A 19,477-nucleotide genomic window follows, 5' to 3' on the forward strand; every position below is an offset into this window, starting at 1 on the left:
TGGAGGGGGACCCTGGTAACAGAGTATGCAGAGAAGGCAGAGTTACTGAATGCTGCCTTTGCATTGGACTTCACTGACAAGACCAGCCCTCAGGAATTTCTGATCCAGGAATGCTGGAAGGAAGACTTTCCCTTGGTTAAGCAGGATTGAGTTAGAGAACACCTAGGCAAACTTGACATCCAGAACTCAATGTGCTCTGATGGGATGCATCCACAAGTGCTGAGAGACCTGGCACACACCATAGTGAGGCTGCTCACAATCATCTTTGAGAGGTCATGGAGACCAGGAGAGGTGCCTGAGGACTGGAAGAAAGCAAATGTCACCTCAAGTCTTCAGAAAGTGCAAGGAGGATCCAAGGAACTACAGAATGGTCAGCCTCACCTCAATAGCTGGAAAGGCAATGGAGTGCTCCATTCTCAAAGCCATCTCTATCCACATGGATGACAAGGAGGTGATTAGGAGTAGTCAGCATGGATTCACTAAAGGTAAATCCCGCTTGACCAACTTGATTGCCTTCTGTGATGAAACAACTACCTGGATGGCTGAGGGCACAGCCCTGGATATTGTCTACCTTGATTTCAGCAAGGCTTTTAACACTGTCTCTTACAATATCCTCGTATGCAAACCCAAGAAGTGTGGGTTGGATGAGTGGACAGTGAAGTGAATTGAGAACTCGCTGAACAGCAGATCCCAGACAGTTGTAATCAGTGGCACAGGGTCTAGTTGGAGTTCTGTCATTAGTGGTGTCCTCCAAAGGATTAATAATGGGCCCAGTATTGTTTAACTTATTTATCAGTGGGGATGATCCTGCTTGAGCAGGGAGATTGAACCAAATGACACTCTGTGGTCTCTTCCAACTTTACCAGTTTTCTGATGCTGTAACTGATATCCTAATCCCTGAAGCAATTACTTGAAAAACTTTATCTTAAATTTATATCTGACTAGTCCAGTGATGCAAAAATTGTACACGGGTGTTAATAACGTTATGAACATGCACGAAATTTCTGAAAACAAATTAAAAACTTGTACAAGAAATGTGTCAGCCTGAAATCTCATATCACAGCTAATATAGAGAAGAATAGCTTAAAGGTATTTTTCAAGGTCACTTCTACAGTTACACGTAGTTGGAACTTAAACAATTTGAAAGATTTTCTACTTCTTTGTTAACGTGCCCTAATCATTGCTTCAGGGATGGGATCAAGAACAGGAAGAAGCTGCTTTATATTAGTGATGCCACCTTGAATTTTGTCCTTCTCTTTCAGTAATTAAAACAGGAGATCCAAATTTCCCCCCCCTAAATTTATTATTCTAATTGAAGTTATATGAAGAAAAACTGCGTATCTTAATTCTAAGGATTAAGAGACTTTTTTTTTAAGGCTTTTCATACCAATCCTGTCAGATGAGCACTAAATGTAATGCATTTACATTTTCATTTTGTGCTTGCTCACATAGCAGGCTAAAAGAAACAAACATGTAAAATAATCTGCACAAGTATTTAAAACATATCTCTTTACTGGAATAAAAGTGTTATTCTTGTGTTTTTAATAGCATTCCCTTGTTTCACTTACATGATGGCTTTTGGCTTCAAACAATGAAAGCATCTCCATATACAAAGAAAGATTAAACACCTATGTTTTCATGTGTCATTTCATAAAATTCAAAAGGTTTTTGTTCTCCCAGTGTTTCCTTCCTCCTTAAAGCAGGGAAGAAAAGAGATAAATGGAGGAAAGCAAATGTATAAAGAAAGGTTTACAAAAAAACATGTAAAAATCTTCATTCAGAGCAAGTTACACAATGAAGAACTTTAAACAAATATAAAAATTAATTAGTGAACTTTAAAATGTCAAAATGCTTGGCACTTTAAAAGAAGCTAGAATAAAAATGGAAGAATATGAAGAGTCACTGCAACACAGCTATTTTACATCCTACCAAAAGTAAGCATTTCTCATACTTTAATCACAATGTTAATAGTGATATTCAAATCTGGCTACTATATACTGAGCTGACCTAATTCCAAAGCTTTAAGCTTAATTCAGAAGGTTCTTCCACAATACTCAGCAGCAGTTGGAACTTCACAAATTTACACCACAGGCAATTCTAAAACAACTCTTTGAAACAAATAGTAAAGTTTAAAAGAAATCTCTGCATAGCTATAGGCAAGGATCCTTCTGTTTGATAAAGGATGAATTAAATCTTCAAACACTGTTACTTAAAAATACAGAAAGTTGCTTGTTTTCACAAAAAGGGTTACTATGATCTTTTGAAATGTAGGTGTGTACATGACCAGATTTCAATGTCTTTGCACTATCAGATTTCTTTGGTAAATACAGGGTAGTAATGGGAGCACAAGAAGATGGAACTGCAACTAGGCAGCTGATTCCCAGGTCTGACAAGCATTTTCACTGGCAGTTGTTTGGCACTACATGCAAGGTAATTTCAACCTGTTTATCAAGAAAAAGTGCTCCTCACATTGCTGGAAAACTACACGAGGTCTACCTTTTATATAAGGAATCATCATCTGGGTTGGCTTTCTACACTGAAATAGGCAGACACTGAAAATATCACAAACTGTTCAGCAACATAAACCTACTTGAAGCTATTCCTAAAAGGAGTTGCTAGTATGTCTTAAATTGAAAAATGTTCTTCCACTTTCCAAATCTCGTTTTTACTTTCAAGAGAAGACCACTCACTGATGTCAATTATAAAGACCAAAAGATGTTACCTAGCAATGGGAAGACACACTGCTATTGCAGAAACAGGAAGGAACTACAGAGGGTTTTTTTCCTCTTGTTCATCAGTGATCATGATGTCAAAGCGGTTGTAGCTACCAAGCTATGTACCTCTCTTTCCCTCCCTCTCATGTAGAGCAAGATCACAACAGCACAAAACTTAAGAAATTCATGTTGTACTTCTCTGCTTTGAAGAAAAAAGAGGGCAAGACAGTTGCAAATCAATACAAGAAAAGTCGAAGAAAATGGTATATGCTGTATCATTTTGTGCTCCTCAATCTATCCGGGCCATAGTTTCTTTCATGGTACTACTGAATACTGAGTTATCATGACAAATATAGCTTTCTGGCTCATAAACTAAATTTTCCCTGAGTAAAACTTTCAAGATGGCCTTTGCTTCAGTGCTTTCTAGCCATCTGCATACATAAATAATTGTTCACCAAAGCTACAGGAAATAACAAGTGATGACCCATTGAAATGTGAAATTTCAGTCTATGAAAACTTGATCCCATTATCTTACCTCTTTAAAGATCCAAAGAGACTTATCTTTCTCTGTAGAAAGTTACTGACATAACCACCTCCCTTTTACACTTGTCTACTCCTGTGTGACAATATGGTCTACATTAACTTTTAATGTATCATTGTTGTGATGGTATAATTCATTCACACACAAAACAACCCAGTTCAAGGCTCACTACTGCTCTGACTTCATCATCTACTCTGAAGAGCCTACCACCGACAAGATTGCGTGGTCCATATCTCAGACGCTTCTGCTATCCAAAACATTATACCTACACAATAAACTCCTATTTATTTCAAACTTATATTTGATCCACTATATAGAGCAGGAACTAAACTTACCAGCCCCTCTAAGTATCTATTTTACAGTAAGAGAAGAAAACTTTCAGCTCTGCATACTTTAGCCTTACAGTCTCACAAGGGTTGTATACTTTTTCAGTGTCTTCCTGTTCCAGCTTTGGAAAACAACTTTTGTATCATCTGAGTATCATGATTATTAATGCCATTTCTGCTGAATTTCTTAGAATTCACACAGATCTACTATCTAAAATATTATTTTTCGTGACACCAGCATTCAGAAAATGAACCTGATCATTTAGGCTGGGTTGCAACATCACCATGACTGAATTCAAAGTGGATTAGTTTTGCAGGTTTTCTTTTTAAAAATTTGGATCAGCAATGTGCTTTTGAAATTAAAATCCTGATCACTCCAAATTAATGTGTACAACAGAGCACTCCTGGAGTACAAACCGGATTCTTTCCAAATAAAATGCCAGTAGTTGTGCTCCAGGAGTGCACTTTGCAGCTGTTCATGGGTATTCAGTCCACACAGAAAGAACTAGCTCAAAATAAGCCCCCCTGAAATGCAGAGACCAAGAATGTCAGGCTCTCAGCATCAATTCTTTTACTCTACAGATGTGTTCCAATTGCACCACAACACTTGCCAACACAACCATTACTTTCATCAGACTCCTGTTAAAACCTAGTGCACAATCAAAGACACTCACGCAGATATGCCACTATCAGCGTTTCACAAATGTTCTAATACACCAGACTGGCCGAAGCTAAAACTCAGGTGGCAGGTTAAACTGAACCATAGAAGCAGTTACTGCCTCCAGCTGCCAACTCTACCTCTACCCTAGGAGGTTACGTTTTGCAGCAGTGATATGATGTTACATACAATATGGATCTTCTGACTGCTTCTAGTTTACAACAGATGACATTAAAATAAGCCACAACTACTGCTAGTTTAACTTCACAGACTGGACAAAAAACTGGGGTATTTAAACTGTAAACACGGGGTTCAAGTAGCACGTAGACTGAAACCAATGTTCTGCTTGCTTATGGAGGAACTGATGTTTTGTTAAGGTTACCAAAGCTTAAACTAAAATTCATCAAGAGCCAAATCAATTACATGGGGTGGGATTAACCTCCCCTGAATTTAAACAGTCTTAAATCAGATACCTACATCTGAGACAATCATCCAAATTATCTTTGCAGTTACACAGACCAATAAGCACCTATAGAGGGAGATAATTTTAGCTACCCACCTTTAACCGAGATAAACTGTGTGTTGACAATTCTCATTTTTCTCAAATGCAGACATTTACAGCACAGACATCAAAACCTTGTTGAGATGAATCCCACCATTTGTGTTGTGCAAGGGTTAAATCAAAAGTGTATTCTCACCCAAGCTGCACCAGCATAGGAGTCCACTAATTACACCAAATGGTGTTGCAACAGAACTGCAAAGTCCAGGAGCTCAAAAACCATTTTCCATTAAAAATAATACTAATAAAAAACCCCCAGTGATAACGCTTTAATTGGAGAGAGATGTTCATATATGTTGGAAGGCAGAAATAATCATATGGAATTAGACTACATTGAAATTAAAGAAGTGCTAAAATTTAAGCTCAGTAAAGATGGAAAAGTAAGTACAGTGGGCACCACTGAAAGTAAACATTTACCATGGCATAGGATAAATACCTCATTGCTGTATACATTCTAAATATAGGGAAAGAGTAGGAAAGTAAATACCACAGTACAGTATGGGTATTTATTTACTTTTTAAAAGAATCCACTGTATTCTTTAAGACTAATGACACTGAGAAGGAAAAAAAGGAAAGATGAAACATGGAATCAGAAATGCCATGAGCAAATATGCCAGAAATACAGTTAAGAACTAGAAATCACCTGCATGGCATCAACACAGAATGACAGAGGTACAGTTGAAAATTACTTCAGGAGACTGATCCTGACTGTAGTCTATCTAGACTCTTCCACTGAGCCAAATATACGTGTATTATCCACATTTTTATAAATTAAAATTAGTAACAGTATTTTCAGAATAATATTTACTGTAATTTTCTTCTGGAGTTTTATCACTGTAAAAGTAAAGAGGATTTCCTTGGTATGCAACGTAAATCTCCTGCCCTACAATGCTAGCTGATGTTTTTTGCCAAGAAAGAGGAAATCACTCTCTGTCCTCTAACAACCTTTATTTATTTCCAAGATTAATGAAATTCAGCTGCTTCATTCCTTCAATCATTTCATAAAGACATATTCTGTCTTTATAATCAATCTCATTAATCTCTTTCATTCTCTCTAGAATGGCTACACCATTCTTAAAAAATTACCAGAAACAGACATTGCATTTCAGGCAAGGTCTCATCAGTTTCACACACAGAAGTCTCCTTTCAAAGATTGCTCCCTCATATTATTTTTAAATTCAGTGCAACCCCTGTATCTTCTTATTGTAGTTTCATCTCTACATTTTATCCCTTGTATGTTACCTGTTTGATTTCTTCCTTATTCCATATCTTGCAGTTAAACTTCACCATGTTGATTCCAGGTCATGACTTCTATTTTTCAGGTTCTAATTTTGATCATGTTCCCTGAAACAACACCATGCTGTGCCCATATTATATATATTACGTATGCAGATATATTGCAGTTTTCATGTGTATTCTTTGCTCAGACAAGTCAAAACCCAAGTGCTTAACCAAAAACTGAATGGGCTCCAACAGCATCAACACTTTCAATCTTCCGCCTATTTAATAGGGAGCTTCTGGTCAATTTCTGTCACAAAAATGTCAGGGGAAGAGAGTGTCAAGAACTTTCCAGAGTCAAAACACGACATTTAATTACTAATTATTACTAATTCCTTCTGATACACTATTCTGGTTAATTAGTGGGTCATTAAAAAAGTAAAATAGATTGGTTTAACATGATCTCTTCTTAATAAACAGACATTGGCAGTTTTCATCTGCTGGTCTTTCAGTCATGCTTAGGTGAGGCATTTTCATCAGTACAAAGCTGCTGAAGGAAGTTCATGGAAACTAATGATAATGAACACATCTGAAAAGTAAGTAACTTGCATTCAACTGAGTCCTTTAAGGACAAAAAGAGAATAGCTAAAATTGCCCAACTTTTCTCTGCCAATAAAGTTAGACATCCATTTTCTGCTGCAGAACTACTACCTATGTAGAAAAGAAATGGTAAAGGAACCTACATGCTACCATGTGGCAGACTGGAGTTTATAAAGCTTTAAACCGGGCAGAGATCCCTGAATAGACCTTGAGGTTTCAGCTACTCTTTTGGAAAAGAGTAAAAAGCAGGAAAACTGTGGCTTTTGCCTGGAAACAGGAAAGCAGTATAAGGCCAAAAATATTGTTCCCAAACACTGAAAAAATTGCACCAATATTTAGAAATATGTCCCTATTACAGCTTCATGTGTTTGAGCTTTTTGTGTTCAAAAAGTAAAACCAGGAATAGGAACCAGCAGACATGACTAATCACATTTAATTCTGTGTGTACTCTAAGCATGTTAAAAAAACCTCGCTGGAATATTCAACTTTCCAAGGTGTTCTGAAACAGTGCATTTACTTTGCTACTTCTTAAAAGCAATGCATTAAGACTTTCTATTAGAACATGACTAAAAATCATCCATTCACTTCTATATTCTAATAGGAATGGAAGAGAATCAACAGCACAAAAGCTGATCTTGATTTCTCTAGTTTATCCATTGTCAAATTATGAATTACACACATTCATTACAAGTAGTATTTATAAATATTTATAGCTAATCACAAACTGACCAGAGAACAAGTCCTTACCTCAAATCCTGGTAGTGATTACCAGGATAAACTCGCTGTAACTGATTGCTTTCATACAGCAGTTTAGAGATGCTACAGAATTTCCTGGGCTTTGAACAGGAATTAGCTGCGGTATCTCAAATATGTGTCACAGTAAATGCTTTTAAAAGATGACCACTGTGATTTGACATTAGTGAATTGAACTTGCTGCCAGAGAGCATCCATTGATCATATGTGACTTGGCACTACTGTCAGAAATATGTTCAAATAAAATCTAAAAAAAGACAGTTGAAAATGTATTAAAGGAATGCCTGATCATTTGAAAATCCAACAGGGAATTCAGGACAAATATATTGTAATATCTATCAGGCAGCCAAATTCTGGATTTAACAACCTCATTTTAAGAAACTTTTCTTGTTTCATAATAAAGTGAAATTTGTCCTTCTCTATAAGGCTGGAGAATAGTCTTCTTAATGAATCACACTTTTTTCTATGATAGTCATTCTACTTATGCCAAAACTAAGGTTGATGATTATATTTACAGATAACAGCATAAATTCATATATAGCATTTCAATAAAGTGAGAAGTTAAGGAAGATTCCAAGGCAGATATCATGAAGATGACAGACTACACGGAGATACTTTTATAAATCTCATTGATGATATCTGTGTTCAGTTTACATTTTGTATTTAAGCTTTGATTCTGCTGTTACCGATTAATATTCCATGAGCTTTTTTGATATGGGGGTTGAAGAAATTCTCTGACAGCAAAAATAAAAGATGAACAGTGTCTGTCCTGTGTTGCTAATTATTTTATTTTGGGAAGGCTTCCTTAAACTTTGAGACAGTGAGCCTTTCTGCTACTTTCCACTTTCAGTTTCTTTACTTGGAGTTGCCTAGTTGTTGTTGGCATTACATCAATAAAAGTCATACCATGGACTTATCCACTTCTTTTCTTGGCCACTTCACACTGCACAATCCTTTGCTAAAACTGCCAGAGAGAATAAGAGGATAAGTCAACGTCACTGTGTTCTTTGATGCAGTGTCAGTAGCCTTTGAGCAGAGGCAAAGGAGCTGAAGCACTTCCACCAATCTTTGAAGTGGAGCAGAAAAGTGGAAAACTAGAGGGAAAGCAGGCAGGTTCACACTGAATAGAGCTGCTCTGTTCTTGGCACCCAACGTGCTCTTCAGCCACTTAAGGAATTCCACAAACCAAAGTCCTCTGCTCAAGAAGGAACAGGAATTGTTTTTAACCAAGCATCCCTGAAGAGTTTTGGTAAGATGGATAAGATACACTAAATGGAGACATCAAACATTTTGTCAGAAAGGTCTAGGAAATTTAACAGGGCACTTCAGAACATAAAAATTCACCAAAACTTGTACATCCACTAAAAGGCCTTCCTTTACATTTCCTAACGCTGTTTCAATTTTCCTAAGAACAATGGATATGACAAAAAAATCTCAGCTGGGAGCTGATAGAGACAAATATAGAGAAACTGCTACTTCCAGACTTAAAACAAATCATAGAATCTAAAAGCATCGCAAAATAGCAAAAAAAATTATTTTACTCCCTACTGAGTCACTACAATGCAATAAATAACATTTTACTATCATCCATTCAAAAGCTCTATCCATTAGTGGGTTCAAATGATCCAAAGTTTAATGGTTTCTATTTCAATATAGCAGGAATTTGCCTGCAGAAATATTACAAAAAATCTAAATGAGAAATATTTACGGTCTCAAATTACTTAATTTTCTTCTTCTGAAGTGTTCCTGAACTTACTGAAATGGAGTGGCAAATCTTTAAGGCTTCCAAAATATAAGGTCCCATAGAAGTCACAAGGCAGTCATGGTTTTGAAAGGAATTATATTCAACACATCACTATCAAGGTTTTGAAACTAACACCTTCAGAGATATTACACCAACAAAAAGTAAGAATAAATATATACTTTTCCACTTTGTGAACCAAATAAACATTCTAATCTGAATTTTTTTAAAAGTACCCATAGAAGACTATATTTTCTTCACAAGGTTTCCAAAATAAAACTTTATAGAAGCAAGACATGGGTTTTGCAATGTATTTATCTGAAGAATCTTCCCAGAACACTAGAAATAATTAAATAAGCAGAGGATAGTATCCCTAGAAGATACTGATGTTCTCCAATTACAGTAATTACAAAATGCAGTGTGTGGCTCTGTGCCAAGAAATAGCAGGTTGAAATGTTCTGCTATCTGTCAAGCTGGGAACCCAAACACTTTTAAGTACAGCAAATTCCACAGGCATGAAATGAGGATCTTGCATGAGCTATTTGACTTACTCCTTTGTTTGGAAAAACACACATGAAATCAAGGAATGAATACGAAAAAAATGGTTTAAAATAGAATACATTCTAAACTCATTAATCAAAGTTACTTTTTAAGTTTTATCCTTGGTGGATCCTTTTATTTTGCAAAGTATAACTGTTTGGAATACAAAGGAATTAACAACTTTCACTATCCAAATAATGACTATTTTTAAAGTGTTGATTGCAATGATCATGAAAAACAGATCTAAGTTTTCATTAATAGGTTCACTTTTATTAAGGTGCAATGTTACCAATTAAATTATTGGGGGGGGGGAAGAGGTTTTCCAATTTCAATCCATGATAAACAAAGAATGCTTACAAAATCAGAAAAAAATCAAGAGTTTAGGAAAATGTAGGTTATGGTGCCTAAAACATTTTTTTCAAATATTACTAAGACTTTACAATCTACTAAGAATTTATTAATATGCAATAAATCCCTTTCTACCTGAACTGAATAACAGAGAATAAGGGAACCCTTCCACATCAATCCACAACAAACCATTGACAAGTATATGACAAAGCACAATGGTTCCCATTTTTGCCTTAAAGGACAGGTCTTTGCCAAGGGAGGCTGGGCAGGCACAGGCAGCTCCAACACAGGAGAGGAACAAGGAGGGACACCTGAGCAGCCACAGAACATCAGAGCCAAAGCAGCTCCCTGATCTGGTCAGACTGAACGCTGCCAGCAGCAGCCAGCTGCAGTTTTCAGTACTAGCTCAAGTATCTCTTCCATACAGATGTGCTCCAAGTGCATACATGGCGTGAAGGCCACGCTGGTGTCAATGGCCCAGGGTGGGAAATGTTGAAAGCATAACAATTCACACAGCACTCTGCTATGTACTCTTTGGGTGCTTTAGAAAGGCAGCAGGGAAACATCATCCCTCTTTGCTCTCTTTCCAGCGCTGTTATATCCATATGCATAGCAAAATGAATATGTTCCTTACTCCTTTCTTTACTAGGAAACAATACAGACAAACAAATATACAGCACACGTCTGCCATGCATTTTCATAACAAACTGTTCATCATAACCTCAAGAAATATTTTTTTTTCTATTTAAGTCATAATGTTGACAACCCAAAAACTCTCTCAGCATTCAAGGAAGAGGTCTAGGAAAAAATGATCTAACATGCAGTCATAAGGCCACTGCAGAGGAGTTAACAGAACTTGCTGCATTACTGTTCCCTACAGATGAGCTTAAGCAGGATCTCTCACCAGAATTCTTCTGTACAGAGAAAGAAAAAGAAGATGAGGTAGAGGACACATAAGAGACTTAAACATTAGCTGAAAATGAAAATATTGACAGTATCAAATTGCCAGGAGCAGACAATATCCTTGAAGAATCTGGAAAAACTTGATCATGAAACTTCTTAATTACTGTGTGGTACACTCTCTCTCTTAAAATGGCCTCATTACCACAGTAACAAAAAACAGCACATGGGTGTTAGTATTTTAGAAAGCTTCTAGCAGATCCTGAGAAACTGCAGACCAAAAAACTGACTTCTGTTGGGACAATTTCATAGGATAAGTTAAAAAACAATATTGAAATACATAGATAATATGAATTCTTCCCAAATATATTAGACTTTGAAAGTGTCAAAAACATGTTGAAAAGGGTTAAAATGCAGTTAAATTTTCAAGAGTTCCTAAGCTATTTAAAAATTAATAAACAAATCAAATTAAGCTATCGTGGGATAAAGAAAAAAGTGGTAAATGACAGTAAAAAGATTTAAGAATACAAAATAACTTTTCAAATTCCCTTCAAGATGTGTCCATTGTCCTCTGCTGTATACCTTGATCACAACAGCCCCAGAAAAGGGAATGCAAGATAGTACTCACTACTTAAGATAGCTAAAAACAAGATAGGAAAAATACAAGATAAAGATGGGAAATTCATTAATACTAAGTGATTGGAAGCAAAATGATAGATAGCATTCAATGTGAACACATATGAAATAATAAGGACACAGCTGGAGGTTACAGCCAACTATATATACACTGTAGTGTAGTAAATGACCTCATAGCACATTAGAAAGGTCTTAAAGTCATTGTGAACAGCTCTATGAAAAATGTTGGCTTTAATTCAGCCAGTCAAAAAGTAAGAGTGTTAGAAATTATTAGGAAGTGAAGAAAATAAATACAACTACATCAATTTGCAGTATACCATAACTGTCAACAGTTTGGTTTGTTTCCTTTGAAATAAAAGGAAAACAGGAGAACCATATCAGACAGAGAAGGAAAACAAAATGGAACTGCTTTTCAGGTAGAACAGTTTTCGAGTAAGGGAAGCACAATTCTTCAAAAGAAAGCTATGTGATCACTGAGAAAATTATTTCTCACAATAAAGTAAAATAAGGCATAAAATAAAAGAAAGCTGTACAGAATATCTGTAATTCAACCTTTTAATTTTTTTTTTTTTAATAGAGAGACCTCATCTCAAAGATAAGGCTGGACTTTGCAAGTTAAGTCATATAACTGATTGTCCTACCCTAAGTGTGATTCTCCATCCCTCCCATTTCTTAGCTACAGCAACTTTTATAGCACTGAACTCATTTGATTCAGCCATGTATGGAACCAGCTTCATGACTCAGACTGGGAAAAAAAAGTAAATTTTAAAATATAAAATCTTGATTCTTTAAGTACTTGGGTCACTCTCATTATCAACTCTGGTACATTCTATTGGCAGGAGCAGGACAGAACCATTTCAGCCAGAGCCACCTGTTAGGTTACCTTAGATGTTACAGACTAACAGTGCAATGAGAGCATACAGCCCCCACATTCCTTCTCCCAGCTCCACTCAGAGAGTGGAGATCCTAAACTTCTCAACTATACGACAGACTAATAGAGACACAGTTGTACAAGTGAGGCACCTGGACCTTGACCACCTCCATTCAGATTTGGTGAGCCATAAAACTTCATTTCCCCAAGCAGAACTAGCTGTATTTATAAGGAGAACTTTTACTAGTACAGAGGGACAGGACTGTGCCCATAGCAGGAGATTTTTTTGCCAGCATGTCTATACTAATAAAGCACACCAAAAGTAGACAAAAGTGTTTCATTTGTACTTATCTAGTTTGCTAAACATCAGGCAAACATTTAGGGTATTATTATTACTGTTCTGGAGGACTGAAATTCACCTTTGGTAAGACATTGAAAGGAAAATCACAAACTGTATAATAAAAATATATGTGCAAACAATCAGAAACCCTTCTGTTCTGAAGGATTTTACTCCTTCTGTTCAAGAAGCAGGTGGCTCCCACTGTCCTCTCTCAGTTCCCAAGACTGACTCTCTCCTGCTTCCTCCAGATACAATCTCCCTCCCCACTCATTCACAGGTTAAGCCTTTTTAAATAGCCTCTTAGCAAATTTCTGTCCTCTTAACCTCCCTCCACAAACTTCTGATCCCAAATTTTCTCTGCACAGACAGTCCCAGTTCTTCCCCTAACCATGTCTATTCATCAAGTGCTCCTTTCCTCCATAACTCTGATTTCTCAGCCTTCTGGACCAGACTCTTAGCCTCTCTCCATGCCCTTCCCATGAGTTCCTCTGACCTGACCCTTCACACAGACCCTCCGCATTCACATATCCCAAACCCTTGCCCATCCCAACCCCTTATTCCCTTGGATATTATGCCAAAATTGAATCCCACCCTCTTGAAAGCTGCTGTCCTGTTCAGAATAACATCCTCAACATCAAAATTGGGTAATCACTTTTTCATGCTACTTGTACTCTGGCTCAGGGGTCATTGGAAAGCACAGAAAAAACAACAACAAAACCACAAAAACTTGTTCCAGATGTAGACCTAACAGAGTCTAAGCCAAAGTGTGTGCAGTGCAGGAGGAATCTTCGAAGTATAGAGCTGTCAAAAGGCTTACTTCAGTGATGACTAAATCCAAATTCTTCTTTTCAAGATATATAAGACAGGCAAATGTAGAATGGCATTAGGAATGGAAAAAGGCACATAACTGAAAATCATAGCTATGCTTTCACATAATCTTGAGAAAAAGGTTTTGCAGTCTTTTAACATGGGAAAACAATAGTCTCCCCTATTCTTATTTTACAAAAAGGCTTAACAGCTTTTTCTTGAGTTACTGGGAACAAAATGTAAACCTCTATTATAACAAGGTCTGAAAAAGTCACAACAGGAAATGAAGTTTAAGGATATGTGCAGACTGGGAAAGATATCTACATCTTGAAGTGTGTTAATACAAACCTCTGTCACAGAAAGTATCATGAAACCTGTGTAATATTTGATATAAACAACCCAACCTATAGCAATGCTATTTCTCTGGTGCTTGAATAGATAAACAAATAATACACCACAAGGAAACAGGAAAAAGATGCTGATGCGAGTAAAATTGCCCATTCTTGTCAAAACTCTGGACTTCTTAAAAGCTCTCATGACCTGATTTGATCTACTTAGCAAGGAGAGCTAAAGTTAGCCTTGAACTATGGAATAAAATCAAAGTTCAGAAACATGAGAGACTTAATGCTAATAATAATAATCCAAATATAGAGGCTTCCTAAAGAAAAAAATACAAACAGAAATTATGTATTGCATTATTAATCTGTTAAACACAGAAACATGCAGGACTCCAGTAACACATGCCAATTTAAATAGAAGACTTTCTTGTTATAAGACTCTCATTTAGCTCAGAAATTCCATCTGACCTAGAAGCATGGGAAAGAATATATGTTATTTTGAAACTTCATAGTTCAGTACTCTTCTCAGATGGTAACTTAGGTCACAGTCACAATCAACTATTTTGAGTACCACAGTTTTGGAAATTGGCCCCTAACACTGAGGAACTGCTACTTAAATTTAAGTGAGCTATGAGAGATTAAATGCATGAATATCAATAGAACGTGATACTTGATCCACAAACATGCATTTTTATCTCACATTTCATCTCTGTACAAAAAGAAAAGTGACATATGCTTTAAATGAGAAAACAAGCAAACTAAGACTGAAATTATGCTGTTTCATAAAGTGATAGTAACTATACTAAGAACATTTCTTTCTGCATGTCACTATCAGTTTTTCCTTACCATATATTCCATATTGGAAGCTGGTGGATACACCTGACCCCGTAACTTATTATGAAGATCCAAGATACTTTGCATATCACTGTCTGTGATAGCCCTTTTCCCTCTCTGCTTGGCGATCCACCACTCACCATCTTCATCCATGTACTTTTCCAAAAGTTCCTCTAAGAGCGTGGCATTGGGAAGAATCATTGCAGAAACTGTTTGAGCTATGAATAGCAAGATAGTTACTCTGAGCCATTCCTGTACTACATACTTCATGATGAATGATCTCAAAAATGGTCAGGAGTTAGCTCCAAGACAAAGTCTTTCTTCCACGTCTGTTGGCTGTAAATACATAAGAGACAGTAATGTAATTTGTAGACTGATGGACTGGCCTGTATGAACTTACACAGAAAAAAACCCCTGTAGTTTGTACAGGGTTTGTCACTGTTATTTTAGGGGGAGAAAGCAGGATGCTACTTTTTTTTACTCTATTAAGTACACACTCTTGATTCAGAAAGATAGGTTATCTTCAACCTTATGAACCTCATTCTGTTCAAGTGGTTTTATATAATACACTGGTGTGCCCATTTCAGTGCCTGAATGCAAAAAGCATGCTTTTCATATCTACTTCGAAGGAGCCAGACATCAGTGAAGATTAGACTGCAGATAAGGTCTCTCAAAATTGGAATTTAAGAACAAAAGAAGTTTAAGGCTTGCATTCATCACCAAAGTGTAAACTTGAAATCCACAATAAAGTTGTTATAAAATAGCCCCTCTTGGTGCATTTCGAAATATGACTTTGATTAAAGCTTTTGTTCTATGATTTCAAAAAAATACCTGATGAAACTAAAGGTATTCAACTCGGACAAGAAAATGGGGGAAGATGGGGTTATTCTATTCCCTAAACAAAGGAAAGCACTGGAAACAATCAGAAAAAGTAGCACCACCTCCAAGAATACAGTATCCCAACACCGCCTACGAGGTAACTGAACGCTTTAGGTAGGAAAGCCGCGGTCATTCCTACACCCTGGGCGAGCACGCGCGAATCCCGCCACACAGGATCCAGCCGCTGGGAGGGGAACAAAAAGAGGCGGACGGGCAGGACCGGGCTATCCCCAGCGCGCCGCCACCGCCCGCACCCGGCGGCACCGGCCACGCTCTCCTGGGACCGGAGCGCCCCACGGCCCCGGGGTCTGCCTGCCGCCGCCCCCCGCCCTCCCGCCGCCGCGGGGAGGATGCTGCGGGGAGGATGCTGCCCCCCGCCAGTGCCCTTACCCCTCCGGCGACGGCTGCCTGCTCTCCCCGCAGCCAGCTTCGCTCCGCCGCCCGCCTCCTCGCCACGCCCGCGTCGAGCCGGGGCCGGGGGGCGCGGGCACGGCCTCGCCCCGCTCGCTGAGGCGGGAGCGGCGCGGCGGTCAAGGACGTGTCCGGCAGCGGAGCCGCGGCGGGGGGCTGCCGCTGCGCTCAGCCGCCGCCTCCCCCGCTGGCCTCTGGGTCGTCACCACCGCCGCTCCGAAGAGCTCCGCGCCTCTCCTCGCAGCTCCCGCCCCGCCGGGCATTTATCGCGGGCGGCGGTGACGTGGGGCGGACACCCCTCCCCGGCACCCGCGGGGCGGGACGCGCCGCGCTCCGGGCAGCGCGCCCGCCCCGGCCCCCGCACCCGCGCCCCGGCATCCGCACAGCGCGTCCTCACCCCCGGGGCGGCGGAACCAGCACCAGCTCCCGGAGAGATCGATGCCTCGAGTCCCGCGGGCTGCAAGGGCTGGCTGGGACCGCAGCCTCAGCCAGAAGCTGGCCTCGGTCCTGCAAAAGCTATTGCCCAGAAAAGGTTGAGGGGGGCCCCGTCCGCGGCCGCCTCCATCCTTGGCAGCTGGCGAGAGGATGCTAAGCTGGCCTGCTCCTGCTGAAACACAGCAAAGAGAAAAAGCTGTGAGCTCCGCAAAAGTCCAGAACATGTGGATATGGCTGGAGGTATCAGGACAGGAATTTTATTGTGGATTCAGACCAGCCACATGAGACTTCTCTTTACAAAGGAGAATTCAAAACCTTGTAACCACTCATTTCTTTGCCAGGCAAGAATAGGCATCAGATATATACTTTTCATTGTATCAAAGTCTTCTAGCCTGAAATTTTTATGCAAGCTAATCAGGACAACATTTCATTTACTTAGTATAATTTGTTACATTGAGCTAACTTCAGAATTGACCAGCTTCCAGTCTTCACAGGACTGCTGTAGCAGCTTGCAAAGGTTCTCTGTATTTTCATTTTCAAAAACTGAGACGCTGAGGTTAAAATTCATCAGAATCCAGCTGGCTTCAGGCCGGCTCTATAAATGCTTCCAAATTTCATGGGCCCAAGAGAAACAATGCCATGCAAAGTAACACACTGCTTCTTCTTATACTCTCTCAGTTTTGGTTATAACTTCCCTAAATACTTTGGAACTAAGTGCAGGATGCTATAGGTACTTATGCTCTGTGATATGCAAAAAGTGTTATGCTCTGTAATCGATCTTTATGACTTTTTTCCCTGTGTTGCTGGGAAGTGGGCTTCTGCACCCAAGTACTGGGCACTCAACTTTTTTTTATAGCAAAACTGTGTGAGGTAAAATGCCACTCTGCAGCTGGATACACAGACTAGATGCAAGTTTTTTCCATGTTTATGTGCTAAGATGACTTAACACCTATCATTTCGGGTACAGAAGAATGAGCCATACTAACATCCTGTCCATGCAAAAGAGTTTGAAGAAACAGGAAGGAAACAAAACATTAGGACTTCCTGGAGTCTACACGTCAGATCTGGATTTTTTTAATGCTCATTACTTTTGTCTAGCTACATCTTGCTTCTATCTTCTCCAGACCTCTGGAGGCCAAGACCTAGACTCTGTAGCATTGAGGTGAATCATCATCAATCATCATGGCTAGGCTTCGTGAACGAAGATTTGGGGAGGGCTCTACCCCCATTTGCTACAAGCGCACTGGTGGCAAGCATTGAGGTACAGCTTAACATTATCACCTAGTGTCATACCAAGCCATTTATTCTGTGTAGAGGCACAAGTGCTATTTCATTATAAAGCAACAGAAAAGATTTACTGTTAGAGCCATTAATGGTTACAGACAAGAAACTGAAAAATTCTAAAGGAGTGAAGATATTTATGGGGTTCCCATCAACTGGAAATTGTAGTAGCTGCCCTTTTCCATCAGCACTGGACATCTGCTGGGCTTCAAACAGAATACAGATAAAATATCACTTTCCGTCTTTCTTTTTGAGTATTCATCATACCTTTTGAAAGCACTTGATCATATTTGGTCTTTGTCAAATTGAAGACCTTAATATATGATAATGCAAGTTTTAGATTCAATAAAATAAATGCTAATGCAAAAAGAGATAGGCCTCATTGAAATTGATTTTTTGTTATCAATTAATTTGTCAGCAAACTTTTTACACTCTGTGACTGCGCCCTTTGCATTTGGTTTATGGCTGTATGATTTGTGACCACATAAAAGTGTTACGACTTTGACAAATGGTGTTTTGACATGTCCACTCTCAAATCAGGCCCCCACCTGCCTATCTGTACTAACAGTGTAGCAAATTGCTTCAGAATCCCACAAAAATGGCCAAGCAGGAGACTTTTCAGGAGCAAGTCTCTAAGGTGGGAGATCAGTTTTCAAATTTAATCTCTTCCTGATCTGGAGCAGGTTCCTGAGTTCTCCTTTGCTGAAATCTAATATGCCCACCATGTTGCTGAGTGGTCTGAATTGATTTTACTTTTGTTGACTATTGTTTAATCTGTTTGGGTTTTTTTCAATTAAATATATGCAGAGCTAGAGAAGGTAAATATATCCATCTGAACGTTGGTGACTAAAATGGATGAGCTCTGCTCAAAGCCTTGCATTAAGCTTTTGCCCAAACTGTCCCTGCAGTTTTTTAATTTTCTGGTCAGATTTTAAAAAACTGACACAAAAGGCTTCTGGAAAGAACAACAAATGAAATAAGGAAATGATGGGTGTTGGTATTTCTGCTATTCTGGGTGTGAGTAGAGTAATGTGCAAGATTATTCCAGTGTTGCAAGATCTTTCAATAGATGGATTCCTTCAGCTGAAAATGTCTTGGTCACGTCCATTGTTGAGGATCTTGTGAACTGCGTTATTCTTGTGGAGCACTGCTATATTGGCAATTTAGAGACAGAACTCAAAAACAAAAAATGTGCAGCATAAAATGCGCAGCATATCTTTCCTGTGGCTAGATTTACCAGAGTAAAAAGATGCATTAAGACCCTATACCATCTATCAGAAGTTGTACAAGTCCCTGGACACATTGCATGTACCAGGTAGCATTTCCATGCATTTTCTTTTATCAACAAGTATCGCTGTACATTCTCTAGTACAGTTTGTGCAACATGATGTTAATTCAAATGTTGGTCATCTTTAGACATTGTAGCATCATTTTCTATCCACTGCTTTTGGTATTATACAGACAGAATTCACAAAGATCATATTTTTCTATCAGTCCCTCAGAAAAAATACTTAAAAGAACAGCACTTAATAGATACTGGAGTGCTGTGTAGCACTCCACAGCTCTTGGCCTTCAAGAAAAGGAGCCATACCTAATATCATGTATTATCCATTGCTACAACAAAGAGCAAGATTGGCAGAATTGTTTTTCTGCACCATCCTCACCATCTATTTCACAAAAGTGAGTAAAAAATAATCACAAAGGTCTTTAAAAGTAAATAGTCAAATAGAAATTGTATATATACATA

At 38.7% G+C, this 19,477-nt stretch overlaps 1 protein-coding gene across 3 annotated transcripts in view; it reads right to left on the reverse strand.

Moving 5' to 3' along the window:
- Positions 1-16,141, reverse strand: part of CRISPLD1 (cysteine rich secretory protein LCCL domain containing 1) — a 40,827-nt gene extending 24,686 nt beyond the window's left edge. For 2 of the 3 annotated variants that reach the window (XM_032710700.1, XM_032710691.1), the window contains exons 1-2: positions 15,994-16,141; positions 14,737-15,060 (exon numbers count right to left, since the gene is read on the reverse strand). In XM_032710700.1, coding sequence (XP_032566591.1) covers positions 14,737-14,994 — 258 coding nt within the window. In that variant the 5' untranslated portion in view covers positions 14,995-15,060; positions 15,994-16,141. Of the gene's footprint in view, positions 1-14,736; positions 15,061-15,993 lie in introns of those variants that run through there. The other variant, XM_032710709.1, reaches the window with a different exon arrangement.
- Between the last annotated feature and the right edge of the window lie 3,336 nt (positions 16,142-19,477).

This window comes from Chiroxiphia lanceolata, chromosome 1 (genome assembly GCF_009829145.1).
Source record: "Chiroxiphia lanceolata isolate bChiLan1 chromosome 1, bChiLan1.pri, whole genome shotgun sequence".
Taxonomy (NCBI): Eukaryota; Metazoa; Chordata; class Aves; order Passeriformes; family Pipridae; genus Chiroxiphia; species Chiroxiphia lanceolata.